At 41.3% G+C, this 14,361-nt stretch overlaps 1 protein-coding gene across 8 annotated transcripts in view; it reads right to left on the bottom strand.

The window, feature by feature from the left end:
- LOC129214152 (uncharacterized) overlaps positions 1-14,361 on the bottom strand; it is a 113,209-nt gene that overhangs the window by 11,410 nt on the left and 87,438 nt on the right. For 7 of the 8 annotated variants that reach the window (XM_054845390.1, XM_054845393.1, XM_054845396.1 and 4 more), the window contains 7 exons: positions 14,164-14,250; positions 12,047-12,199; positions 10,318-10,447; positions 10,153-10,185; positions 8,286-8,389; positions 6,759-6,842; positions 2,551-3,178 (listed from right to left, as the gene is read on the bottom strand). In XM_054845390.1, the coding sequence (XP_054701365.1) occupies positions 3,074-3,178; positions 6,759-6,842; positions 8,286-8,389; positions 10,153-10,185; positions 10,318-10,447; positions 12,047-12,199; positions 14,164-14,250 (696 nt within the window). In that variant the 3' untranslated portion in view covers positions 2,551-3,073. Of the gene's footprint in view, positions 1-2,550; positions 3,179-6,758; positions 6,843-8,285; positions 8,390-10,152; positions 10,186-10,317; positions 10,448-12,046; positions 12,200-14,163; positions 14,251-14,361 lie in introns of those variants that run through there. The other variant, XR_008579620.1, reaches the window with a different exon arrangement.

Genomic DNA, 14,361 nt, shown 5'->3' with positions numbered 1-14,361 from the left:
TTCTTGCCAAGAAGGTATTTGGACATTAATTTTTTAAATTAATGCTCCAGGATATTCACACAAAGACACAGATATCGACTACTGTGTAGAATATATTTTTAATTGGAAGAGGCCATGCCAGCTGAGCTATAAAACAAGTACAAGCTGTTAGATATAATAATAGAGAAAAAAGACTAGGGAGAAAAAAGTGAGTCATGGAAAAAAAAAAAAAAAAAGAAAAAACTATTTCGTTAAAAGAGACTTCCCAGGACTCCTGAGCTAAGGTAATGGTAGAAAAACATGAAACTTATCATGACCATCACGAATGCTGTTCAGGGATGCAGGGATCTTGATACCATGGAAATGGCACTTGTACTCAGGATTATCTTACATGATTCACATATAAATGAAGATGGTTCAGATTTTGGAGCAGTAACAACACACATCAAAAACTCCAAGGGTTGTTTACAGTGCACATGCACGCATGTATAGGGCATTGTGGTATAGAGATGCAAGAAATTAAAAAGGAATTTAATTTTCCTCTTCCCATGAGAAATGAGTCATGTAAGCTGTAGCTCCTGATACGTAGATAGATGCCACTGACTTCAGTGTCAACCAGATGTCACCAATGCTGACTTGAAGCAAATATACCCAATATGTTTTCCATAAAATTAAACCCCTTTGTTTGCTTCTGTAAATAATTTTCTGTAAAATAAGTATCGGGGTACTAATTTTGCTATTTTTTTTTTAATTTATTTCATTCCTTTTGCCTCTGAGAAACACAACTGCGTGTTCTTAACCAGAAGCATAGTCCTGAGAAGACTGTTGAGAAGCCAAAATGCTGCTCTCTGTTAGCGCAGACGTGCAAGAGCTTACGGCTGGCAGCAACGCTGGCGCTACGAAGCTGAGGGGACCCACCGGGTGCTTCGCTGCTGCTGCAATGCAGAGCTCCAGTTCAGGCATCCTCCGCCTCCCGCGCATGATAGCTGGGTGCCTGGAAGGTGATATTACGCATGCTGAATACGTAGTCTGTTCAGCCTCTTCCTCAAAGACCTTTCTAGACATCCTCTAAGACGAGGGGTGGGTTGACGGCAGAGAAGTTGGTGCCTTCAGAGCTGGTGCCAGGGCGGCTTCTCGCAGGGCCGGAGGAGCGGTTGCTGCTTCGCTCATCAGCGCGCTTGCCTAACGCCAGCTGCCCCCCGTTGAAGACGTTTCCCTGGAGTTCTCGCTCGCTGGCGAGGAACGACACGCTGCCCGCTCAGCACACCTTTTGGCCAGAGCACTCCTTAAGAGGAGGATTATAAGGCTTTGAATCCTTCAGGGCGGGATTCCACTTCCTCGGTGACTCCTTGAAATTGAGGTGGGAACTACCGTTTTGAGAGAGCACTTATGATCCCTGCTCACTTCTTTGAACCAGAAGCTGTGGTCAGCTGCCCTCGGGACCGGATTCAGCGTCCCGACAGGAGCACCCATGGGGGACAGGGCTTCAGCTGCACGCCCTTCCCTCAGCAGATTTATCGAGGTTGATGTGAAATGAAGCCCTTGCCTTCGGTAACGGGCCCATCAGCTGCAGGAACGCTTGTCTGCCTTTTCACGCAGGGGTGCGCTGCCCATCGTGGCACATCAGAAGCTGTGAGCTCCCAGGAACTGCAGCCTGCGATGCTCTTCAAAGTACTGAGGCCAAGAGAAGAAAAAAAATCTTGGGCTTCTTTTATCTCTGCTTTCCAGACAGTATCCAAGCGTCTCTGGATTCCCAGTGGTTGTCCTTTGCTGTCTGACATGATCAGTGCTCAAAATCTACGTATTGCAGCACCGAGCTGGTAGGTGCCCAGGCTCTTTACTGGCCCTTTCTCTACATACCTACATGTTCAGCAGTGGTCACATCTGGAACAGCAAATGAAACGCTGGCTATAGAGAAATGTCATATGCCAGTGGAGAGAGGGTTGAGATCACGGAATTTTTAGATGTAAGTGCATTTAAGCCTTTCGGAGGGCTCGTCCCTAACTCCCGTTAGCACTGAAGTCAGGGAGAGCGTTCAGAATTTCTGCCAAAGCCCAAACACTGTGGACCTGGGCAGGCAGACCGAAATCAGGCGGGTAATACACTTTTTTCTCAAACAACAACACTGTTTGCAAAACTGGTAGAGAAAATGCCAAACTTTATCAATGACCTTTTAGAACTACTTTCTGCTTTCAACGTTAAACACATCCATTTTGTCTTTGCATTTATAGGCTTCCTTTTCTTCTCGTATATTTGAGCTCCAGATAATTATTTTAATTAAAAATATGTAAAAGCCAACAAATGCAACGGAAGTATTTTCTCTTTTGAAAACCATGGATAATTACCTCCAATATCCATTACTAAGATGCCTCATGACACGTTTTGCTTCTCTGATATTTTTCTCTTTCTGCCAATGTAAATCTCACATATTTATTGAATTCTATAGTATTTCACCTGAATACATGACATTAGCCATTAAAAGCACTGTTTTATTGTATTACTTTGGAGGAAGAAAAAAAAAAAAGAAAAAAAGAAAACCAGAAAGCACTGAGCCAGACACTTTCTCCATTACATTCTAAGGCTGTAATGCTTTAATAGAAGAAAGACAAACAAGAATTTTTGCTAAATATTCTCCTCTGTAGGTAACAGCTCCCCATTTCATTATAAAACTTGTAAAATATTATTTAGAAAACTACAGCAAAAGTAATTAAAAATTAGATCACCATACAGGAACGTATTCATTGAAAGTAACAGTTAAAACTCAGGGTATAAAAGGAAAACAGTAAAAAGAGAAATTATAAAAAGTCAAAAGTGTGTCCTTTCTAAATATACAGGGATCTTAAAGTACAAAAGCACATACATCCATAAAAAATGAGGGAGAGGCTCATAAGTGATCTGTGATCCTACAGGACAAATACCACTTACAAGTTACACATTATAAATTGCATTTCTCTCGCAATCAAGGCATACTGCTGTTTCGACTATATACTGTCTATGTGCTAGTTATTAGTAGAGAAACTTTGAAATCAATTAACTTAAACATTGTTTCCTGGACTTTTCTTTCCCTCACCTCTTTATAAGATTTGTGTTGTCCTTATGGCATGACTTCAGCACAGGCCTTCCTAAACTCACTAATGAATGAAGATATCCATCCAAAGAGCTCCTGAGAGTCCAGGTCTTGCGGCTCCCCAAATTTTACCTGTCAATTGGAAAGAGAAGAATATTTAACATTAGTATATCAGAATAATCTAAACCATGCCCAGGATCTTAATGAATTTAAAAGAGCAAGAGAAAAGTTAAATGGCTTTAATAAATGTAATAATAATAATTAGAAAACTTTAGAGCTGGCTAAAATCTCCAGGCAGCTGAGATCCAAAACATCCCACGTAAAAGCGGCCCTGGGAGCTGTCATTGAATTCCCTCACTAACCTGGGCTTCTGCATAACCTGGTCTCGCTGCCTGGACTATTCATCTCCAGCTGAAGAGGAGAAAAATCAGTAAATCATGAAGGTTCCTGGCTCTGCAGTTTGTTAGATGAACCCGTTCATAAAAGAAAATGCGAACATTAGGGAAATGGTTTACATTCCATGGTGGGCACGGTAGCAGCATGTTCAAGCCAAAACGTTTTCTTTTTTCTGGCATTTTGCATTGCAAACAAATAAAAATATTCATAAGGAAGCACACATTTTTGGGAGAAAAAGTAATTTATCAAAGAGCCACCTTTCCCTGTTCTCTTCTTTCCTTCACCTGAAAAAGCTGAACAGATGGAAAGTTTTTGAAAAAGATGTGAACAATATTGGCATCATGTCTGCTCTGCTATAAAACCAGAGGTGAAAGGCAGTCATACTACAAAGTTCACTACTAGGAGAGCGATTCCTGCATTAACTAAAATCACTTCCACATACGTTCTCCAGTTCTAGGATAGGAAAGGATTTTTGATATTAAATCTGTTGCTAAGGTTTAATTCAAGAGGTTTGCCATCACTTTCAAAGACTTCTCCTTAATGGGATCAATGAGTTAAAGAACATAACTCTGCCTGCATCGGCTTTCTAACTGAGCAGAACAAATACAGAGAACATTCTCCAAAGGCTTCATCAAAAAGTTTTAAAAAGCATCTTGTGTTGCTACAAGTTCTTATCTTGGCTGTAATCGAGAGCTGCTCTGTAATTGGGGGACAGGGCTCTCCCAAGGCTGAGCAGCAACGCGGTTGTATTTCAGAATTTCAGAATGCGACTGAAATACACAGAAAGGTTTGGGCAGGTCTCTGTCATCTAAACATGTTCACCTGGACGTCATCTAACACGTCCTTAGGAGCAAACCCTCTGCCTGGAAAGCAGAAACACAGTAAAAGAAACCACTCACGTATAATCCAGTCACAAAAACTTTAACATTACCCAGTGACACCTGATTAATAGTTTTGCCTGTTGTGCTCCTAATTGCACCTCCTGGGTGCTCGGAGCCCTTGATCTTTGGCGTGCCTCGCCACTCGCCCATGGTGTGCCATCAGTTTAACAGTAATGAGAGAGGCATTTCCTGGAGCTAATGACCATCTGTGAGAAGTTGATAACCCACAGCTATACCACAGGCAGTTATCCCCAATTTATTGTTCATTCCATAGAAGTGTCACATGCCAAGGTCATTATTGATTTTATAAGCAGAATATAAAATCATAAAGGTAGGCCTGTGGATTCTTGTTTTATATGCAACATGATTTCCATGGCTACCTACAACACGTTTCCAGATCAGATATTCCCCCAGGTAAGCTGGACTATTCCTTCCTGGTGCTGTTGAGATGGTAGCCTGGTCTTTGATCACCCATCCTATTTTATATTTGCTTTATATCTTTGCTGCTTTATAAATATGCAAAAAGATCTGCCTAGCAATAACACTATTCAGAAGAAAGAAAAAAAAAAAACCAACACATTCTAAGTGAGAGAAATATATCAAATGCCTAACTTTAGAGAGTAAGGGAGAAGGCGGGGGAACACACCACGAAAAGCAGCCAAGTTAAAACTTGAGGAAACTTCTAGCTACACGGAAAATGAAATCCTCTTCAGATGCAAATAAGAGTCTCAGATGAGAGTTTCCAACACAAGAAAGGAAAGCAAAGAGCCTCCCACGTGCTGCTGTGCTGCAGATGTATACGTGCAATGCCTCCTGGCTGAACGTACACAGCTGGAGGGAAACGACGTCCGTGCAGGAGGAGTGCGGCAGCGTGCACATGCAGGAGGGCACATCCAGCACTCGCTGGGCATGACCCAGCTCTGCAAGCAGGACCGCCCGCATGACACATACTCCTTCGGAAGGTGACTGGTACCTAAAATGGGTCAAATTCTTCCGTACCTCACGCAAGAAGTGTCCGCCAAAGGTTTTACAGCAAAAGTGTCCCCACTTTTGGAATTTGATGAATACTTTTCAACCATTTCCACTCGTGTAACTCCACTGTTAATTCTCTCATTTACACTGTTTTCCCACATTCTTTTTCTTCTTGCTTTATCCCAGTCCTTCAACCTTTTTTGTAGGCTTGGGGCTTTGCCTAGTTCTTTTGCTACCATACAAATTTGGCTTGTTACCTTACACAGAATCATTTTTCTCAGTTGTGAAAGGCTGCAAGAGACACAAAGAAACCCTTGCACATTGGTAGAATGGTATTTTTAGTAAAATATCTTGCTTATCATCAATGTCTGTTCAGACAGGTCCTCAATGTCTTCCTGGCTGCATCTTCTGTGTAACATTTGCTTATCATTAAGCCTATCTACTTCCCCTTCATAAAAAAAAAAAAAAAAAAAAAAAGGAAAAAACCCCACCACCACTTAAAGCTGTGTCCTGATCCCAGGACCAGGAAGTTATTCCAGTTTCGGAGATTAGCACTGCAGTTCAGCAAATCTGTCCCTTTCCTTACAACCTCCTAGGGTGACGATTCGGCCAGAGAATACTGCTACCACAGCAGGGGCCTCCCGAATTCCTATCACGCTCCAAGAGCACCGTAGTAAACGCGAAATCTACATGCAATGTTGTTAAAAATTGCAGCATGGAGCTTTTATCATTCCTTCTGGTATGACCCTCTGACCCAAAAAACATTTTCTAGTGTATTGGACACAGATGGGTTGGTTCTGTTCAGAGGAAAAAATGATTGAGAAAATTAGGTGCTTCTCCGGTGCAAGTGTGGGTGAATATAATGGGAACAAACCAGAACAGACAGTTTCTTTATCAGAAATCTTCTGCCCATGGAGCTTCCTTTCTGCTCTGCTCCTTTTTAGATCTGTGCCACTACTAACGTCTCTATCTTGGTGTCTCTTTCACTCGAATAACAGTAGCTAAATCAATGCCCTTGACTATAAGCTTGTCACTGGGAAAAAACCCTCAGCCCAAGTAACAGCAGAGTTGCAGCTGCCCAGCAGCCAGAGACACGATTGCTGGGAGGAACCGGAAAACGTGCCTGTTTCTGTAGCATGGTTTCTGCAACATGTTGAAAACATTCAACAGTTAAACTCATTGAATTTATAAAGTTGCTGAACATCTACTTTTCTTTTTGATATTTGGGCCACGAACCCTCTAAAAATTGAGCTGTAAGACCTCAAGAAAAATAAAAGCCAGATTTTCATTCAAAATATTCCACCACTGTTAGATGTGATTTTTTATTTTTTCAGTTTCTGTAGACAGTATAACTATAAAGCAAGTGGAAGTATGGGGACTTCTTGCACTTCTTTCTCCCCCCTCCCTATTTTTTTCTAAAGAAATGTAGATTTACTTTCATTGCATTTTAATATGATACGTACCAGTATGTTGCTATAAAGCTTCTTCATTTCATCACATCTTTTTGACAGCTGGGATAGATCCCCTTCATATTTCTGAATTAAATCCTGTAATAAAATAAAACTTCTTAATTTGGTATAGGAGCATAATATTAAAGCAGGAGTTAAACAGCAGTGAAAACAAGATAATTCAAGTCAAAATTTTGATGTCACAAAAATTTCACATTTCACAAAAGATAAGCATACATCAAGCACACACTTTTCCTTGCAAGTATTAAGACATCAAAGAAAAAAAAAGAAACATCAGTGTTAGAGAATTTTTTACTGTATCATCCAATGACACTACCTAAATCTATTAAAATTGACAGAACTAGATATGCATCATAAGGTCCTAATTTCCACCCACATTTGGCATAGTCTAGCCTTTTTGCATGTGAAGCAAACACTCCCAGTCCCCAGTTCTTCAGGAGGCAGAAACAGGGTCTTAGAAACTTAACTATTGAAACGAAATTTCTTAATTGTGGTTCCTTTGTAGCATATACATTTTCAACAACTTAATACGTATTGAGGAAGCACGCTGTTGAGCTGTTCAAGGGAGAAGGAAACGTATGGACTGAGCAGGTGCCACCACTGCCCAGTGAACCATAGCATGGAGATATCAAGGACGGCAGAGAGGCACATGTCCACACCTTCACTGGAAGTAGCCCTGTTCATGACTAGCACAACAGTGCTCTTGAGAGCTAATTAACTGCTCTCTACCTGAGCTAATAAGCCCTGTGTTTGGCTCTGCTGACTCCTGGCCAGATCTGGGCTCCCCACAGCCTGCTCAGCTGCCTCTCCGTTGTGTCCTCCAACACATCTTGTTCTGCCGCTAGCATGGGCAGAATCATCTTAGATCAACCTATACTCACAACTTAGGCATGACCTTGGATGATATTTCTTGGGTCGTCTCTTTTCCCAAGTAACAGGTGATAGGATGAGAGGAAACAGCCTCAAGTTGCTCCAGGGGAGATTTAGATTGGATATTAGGAAAAATGTCTTTACCGAAAGGGTTGTCAAGCATTGGAACAGGCTGCCCAGGGAAGCGGTGGAGTCACCATCCCTGGAGGTATTTACAAGACATGTAGAGGTGGCCCGTGGGGACATGGTTTAGTGGTGGACTTGGCAGTCCTGGGTTAATGGTTGGACTTGATCTTTTCCAACCTAAATGATTCAGTGATTCTCTGTGCTATTTTCCCTTCTGTCTGAGGGTAGAGGAAATTATTACAAATTCATATATGCTCCAAAATTGCTATTATTCCAAAGTGCTTATCATGGGCAACCATGGGGCTACCTGTTCCTCATCCACTCCAGCCTATTTGCCTATGATGCAGAAACTCTGAAAAGTCCATCCCATGCTGCAGCTTATAGTATGAGATGCTACCAGAAGGGAATAAAAGGCCACTTTCCCTCAAATGCTCCTGACCCCCTTGTCAGGGCAGGACTCAGCCCAAACTAAGCAGATTACTCATCTTTTGCCTCCAGCCCACAATAAGGTTGTGGTAAGGTTACCTTTAGTTCCTTGCAGAACTGTGACTCCTGGGGCGTTGCCTTGATTGTTTTGGGTTTAATAAGCCGCCTGCACTGAATAACGTTTTCCAATTCGTTTTTTAAAACTAACAAAAAGAGAAAGAAAATGAGAAACTTCACTAGCATGCCGTCGTGTCCAAAGGACGGCAAATGTCTAATTTAACACACACAGAAAATTTAGGAGAATATGGGTCTATAATACATTCATCTAGGAATATTAACTTTCTGTTTTGAAATAGAACTCCTGAAAGAGGCATGGGTTTATGGGAAAAAAAAAAAAAAGTATGTGATCACATCACAGCAACAGCAGAATAATGAAGAGGTCGATAGTATGGTTATGCAGCAGCCGTAAATCTGACCTTTCCTAGCTTTGAGCATTGGGATTAGCAATGAAAATATTCTTCAAACCTATGTTTTTGTGTAGAAAGTTCAAGGTTCCTTTAAAGATAAAAGAACAAAAATTCTACTCTATGTAACGGTAAGAAATCTTGTCAGCTGGCACTAAGCACTACATTGGACTGCTACTGTGGGAGCTCTCACGGTGTGGAATGGGTGAAGACCACACAGCCTTGGCTCCAGGGACTCGGTCCTGCACTGGCCCAGGCTGCAGTCTAGCATCTTCCTTGCCTTGTGCTTGTGCAATACTTGCAGCGGAGGAGCCCCAGGATGTGCCTTGAACTACATGGTGAGAACGGCTGGTTCAGTGGCATTTGGTCCATTTCTTTCCCTCTCTGCTCCGGAGAATGGGACTCAGAAGATAAGAGTGACTACACTGGGACTATCAGGAATCCATGGAGGGAAGAGGCCAGTCAATCTCCTCCAGTTGCCATGATTCACCTCCTTCGACAGCTCCCGACAGTTTCTGGTACCTTGTCCATTGTATCGCTTTACCCATGACTTTCCAAAACTGTCTTTAAAATATTTAGTGATGTTGAATCTCTACCAACGTTGTTCCCAAAGAACACAAGTGACTGAAGGTAAATAGTGTTATTTTTAGTTACTTATGTCTCCTAAAAAGTTGATTGGAATTTCTTGGAACAGAATAAAAACACATTTTAGTAGTCTCAAACTACATGCCTGGCTGACTCCCAAAGCCCAGCAGAATAGGCTCAAGGGCTTTTCAAACCGAAAGCTGAGAGTGACTGTCATTCAGGTATGTTATCAAAGGCTGAAATAGGATGTATTGCTCTGTAGTTACAGTCAACACCCATGCCACATTTTCAAAAGATAGATTTTTATAAACTTTCTATACAATACAAGTCATTTTCATCCACTCGTACACCTCTCTATCAGCTCTCAAAGGGTTCAATCTAAAATCCATTGAATTCACTGGTCACCTTATGATACTGTTCAATGGTAAGATGTAAATGTCTCCCAAAGTCTATCTTACATTTCAACAACTGTATTCTGTTCCCTCCTGTCAACTTCACTGGTGTTGGACTCCTTTCTAGAGAAGGAGACCAGTTTGGTTCAAAGTTCTTGAACTTCAGGACTGAGCTGTAGGAAGTTTTCTGCTGCGTTGCCTGCTCCTGGAGACCCTGCTACAGCTGTAACTTTGACGGAGCACTCGTATCACTTAACATTTGTAGTTTATGATAAACTCTATTTACCATGGGCAGTATATTTTTTATATTTCTAAACCACCTGGACACATTTTAATATGTCTTTTTTTTAAATTCTTCACAGAATTTAACATGGCAGGTTAAGTATCACCATAGCAACACTTTACCTGAATGTTTTGAACCTTTACCTCTCTTTACAAACTGCAGCCGTGCAATGAAAACCTGTTCCAAATGAGTGCACAACGTATGAAAATCTTTCTCTGAATTTAGAAACCGCATTTACATACCATCAACTTCAGCACTGAGGCCCTTCATAGAAGCTGGAAAGGAAGAGAGAGGGAAAAACATGCTAATAAGCATCATTCATGTTGTGAGGATGGGAGTTTCCACAGAAGTTGAAGGACTTCATTTTTGCTATTTGTTGATTATTTTTTTCCCCTCCCTGCTCTTACCATCGGGAACAGCTTCAAATTCTGTCAACTCCTGAGAAAATTTGGCCAGATCAGGCTCATGTAAGAAGATCTGTTCCACAAGGGCATGAAGCAAGGTGAATGTCCTCTCCTTACCCCGCAACAGAGGTAACTGCAAATAGAATAGAGCAAGAATTGACAGACTGAGCTATCATACTTTAAAAAAAGAAAAAAGAAAAAAGAAAAAAAAAAAAAAAGGAACAGCAGGAATGTTGATAGCTCCCAGGTAAATTTGACAAGAATAGAAAACACAATGAAATTAAACTTCTCCTTTTCAATCTGCCATTTCACAGACATTCTTGATTAAGATCAGCTTTACACTTTCATATCCGTTGACCTTCCTTGTTCTTTTGTGTCTTCTTATTCACACGGGTCTTTTTTAACTTAAGGTATCCTAACTGATTGCAACTGATTTTGGCCTTCCAAACACAGTCATTATTCCTTTCCACTTAAAAACAGCGTGCTGCGTTCACAAAGATAGTAAAGTTCCTTAATTGAATCTGGGAAGATGCTCTGTGGCAGAAAATGATTTTGTAGGCATTTTTCATTATGATAGATGTGGTATTACAGCCGTTACATATATATATAAAATAAAAAAAAAAAAAAAGAATGCAAGTTGTCTCAGAATTGTCGCTAGAGTTATAAATCACTCACTCATATATTAAAGTCTCCAGATGGGAAAGATACCTTACAAAACCAAAATAAAAATCCTTCTCTCCTATTTACAGATCAGGCATAATCTAACAATAGTGTTAAAGGTACAAGGCAGCTTAGGAAATTTGTATCTATTTTGTACTTTTTAGGAGAAGAATATGATGCTCTGCTGCTGTTGGGTGGAGGAGGGGAAAAACCCCTGCGCTCAGTGGCAGCATTTTCTGATGGCAAATTCTGATGAAGAAGGGAAAGCAGTTTCCTCAAAACTAATGGAAAACTCAGCCCAATGTCACGCAAGTGGTAGGTCAGTGAAGAGACAATCGGAGAACTAAGAGCTAGATGATGCTTCTTGTACAGCAGATCTCTGTCAGGAAAGAGTAAAGAGCACAACTTCGTCCCCTATTCAATCATCCAGCAGAGCAACGATGGGGGGTTAAAACCATTGCAGGCAAATTCCACTCCCTTTGAATTACTTACTTTCTACTTTGGAAACTTTACCTTAAAATGGCATTGTACCACCTGTCGCAAAAGACCTTTGCATTGGAGTCAAATGAAGTGCTAAGAAATTCCTCCGGTGCTATAGAGGTGTAACTACCACGGAAGAAATGCTGCAGTTACAGCCTCTGACCACGTGAAACGAAGAGGATCCACACAACAGTGCTCTGCACAAAACTGCAAAACACAATTTATCTAAACTTGCAGCTAACCAGGGGCTTGCGGCCGGGATGCCTCTTCTAGCCAGGGGATCTTAATATCAGGGCAGTCAGCATTTTGATGTCCTACCTCGTTAGAAACACAGTGTGTTCAACACCACAATGCTCCCATCTGGCCAGTGCTGCTCTAAAGTGGGGAAATGCATCTTGTTATAACACACATTAAAGAATACATTGTTAAACAGGATTTTGTTTCCAGTGTAACCAAGAGCAGATGTTAAAATGTTAGCTGCTCATTAAAAATGATTGCCTTTCCCCACATTCAGGGCAAAACTGAGTTAATATTAATGGCTAACATACCTTATAATATGATGATTTTAATGACAAGAAAAATATTTACTCACTTTGGCCAAAGATGACAATCGAAATCCTTTAGCCTTCTCTTTTCCAGCCTTTTCATTTAAATGGTTCCCAATGGCTAAAACGTACTCCAAGACAGCGACAAATTTCTGGCTGGATTGCAGCTGCTTACTCGCTTGGATTTTCTGGTTTATTAGCTGAAACACACAGGTTTTCCTTCAGTTCAAATTGAAACTGTGAGTAAATCGATGGTGCCTGTACCTTCCCTTTGCCAAAAGCCTCCCTGTGCCCACCTGAAGCAAGTCACGCTTCGGCTGATGGATCCCTTCCAACTCAACCTCCCTGGGAACTGCCCAGGGGGTCGGGAAGGACCGGTTAAAAGTCTCCCACCAAGACCAAGCCGGTGTTGACACAGTTACCCTGCCCCGATGGAGGTCGCATCCATTCTGGCTGCCAAACCAGCCCTGCCAAAACGACTTCAACCTCATCTCTTAAAAATGCTGCTGAAGAAAAAGTATTGTGATGTTTGAGTGCACCAGATTGCACCAAATGTCAGGCATCGGGGGAAGCAGATAGCCTGGAGCACAGAATAAGGTTCTCCATCCTTCACCTCCCTCCTTTCTGTTTACACCAGCTGAAGACTCGTATCTTATCAAAATTCTTAGCACAGTTTCCCCACAAGGAAGAATAATAATTTCCTGTAATCGAACTCAGTATCAATTTCTGTTTTCCCAGGGAAGCCACCTCCCTTCTAGGGCTGTAGACACAAGAGGTGGTTTTGTTTTAAATTAGGAAACTATATTTTTTTTTAGCACCACACCTCTCTCCATCAGTCACCAACACACAAATTTAAAAACAGGGAAAGGATGAAACACGCGGGAGAGCTGAAAGCCATTGTTAAAATATTCCAAATATTCAAATATTTGGTTTCAGTGGAGGACAGCAAAGGTAAGGCATTGTACCCGGCAGGTCAGAAATCTCTGCATCTCCCCGGTGTTTTCCATCTGTTGTTCCCCTTCTGAGTTTTGTTCACTGTTACTATGGTTTTAATCACAGCCAGGCAAAGGATAACAACTCGGACTTGCAAAACTTTCAAATTTTGTTTTCATTCCCATGCAGAATCAAAGCATAACCCTTGAAACATTTTCATAGAGACAGAGTCATGTCGAAATACTTTGTTTTGAATCAAAGCGTATACAAACCCTGGCAGGTAAGGCAGCGCTTTGGAACAGGAGGACCCAGCCCGTGAGACTGGAATACTGTTTATTTGCGTTCCCCCCACCCCTAGGTCATCCTGAAAAAGGCAGAGAGGGACTTGAACTCTGGTTTGCAACATTTCAATTCAATGCTGTAATCCTGAGGGTGAACAGCCTCCTTCGGTCTTCTGACAACAGTAAATGTCTACGAGACGCTGGTCGAATGAACTTGCTCTAAATGTCTATGACTTTAGATTGATCCTTTCAGCTTGTGGGGCAAGAACCTCCCCACAAAAGGAACTGAATTTTAGTGGTGAAATTCACTTCTGTCTTGTCACTGACCAAAGAAAGAGGAAAGTTTAACAACCCCAAATAAAAATTTGAAAATCCTTTCCCGTTCATTTCTCCCTCCTTTGTGGAAGTCTGCTCCACTGCCAGACCCATTAGCAGCTGCTTCTTGAACCTTAGTGGAATCAGGATGATATTAAATGCAATACAGGTATATACATGCATATATACCATAGCCCTCATTTGTCTTTTTTTTTTTTTTTTGCCTGTGTTTTGTTTTGGACCAGTACTGTGGAATACTATCATTAACAAAACACAATAAAATTAATTGGATTCCCAAAAGTATTGCAAATGCACCAGTGCCACTGTATTTCAAATGTAGCCTGTCTCTAACAAAGCCATGACCTACAGAGATTTTTTAATTTTTTTTAATGTTTTTCCTTGTTACTTTTGAACAGTGCCATGAAATGGATTTTTATACACTAGGCTGCCTTGATTATTAGACTATGAATTGCCACCATAGAGATGTTTTGCTATAGGAGATAAAAAGGGGAAAACCAACCCAAAACCTCCCCAACTCGACAGCTTTGAAATCTGCATTGAGGCCACTTGGTCCCCTACGACCTCACGGGTAGATTTTGATCGCAAACACGCTGTGGAGCAGTCGTGGTACTCACAGGCTCCAAATCTCTCATGCTCACAGGGAGCTCACGTATGGTAAGCAGGAGATCCAGCCTCTGGCCTAAGTGGGGGATTTTACACATCTGCATAAAATTGAAAAGAAAAGGAATCAAAACCATGTTTATACCAAAACATGTGCATATATCTTTCATAATTTATTAATTTAGCCTCACCATAGCTTTTCTAATTTCTGT

This window comes from Grus americana, chromosome 17, assembly GCF_028858705.1.
Source record: "Grus americana isolate bGruAme1 chromosome 17, bGruAme1.mat, whole genome shotgun sequence".
Lineage (NCBI taxonomy): Eukaryota > Metazoa > Chordata > Aves > Gruiformes > Gruidae > Grus > Grus americana.
The sequence above is the reverse complement of the archived record's forward strand: the minus strand, read 5'-3'. Positions and strand labels throughout refer to the sequence as shown.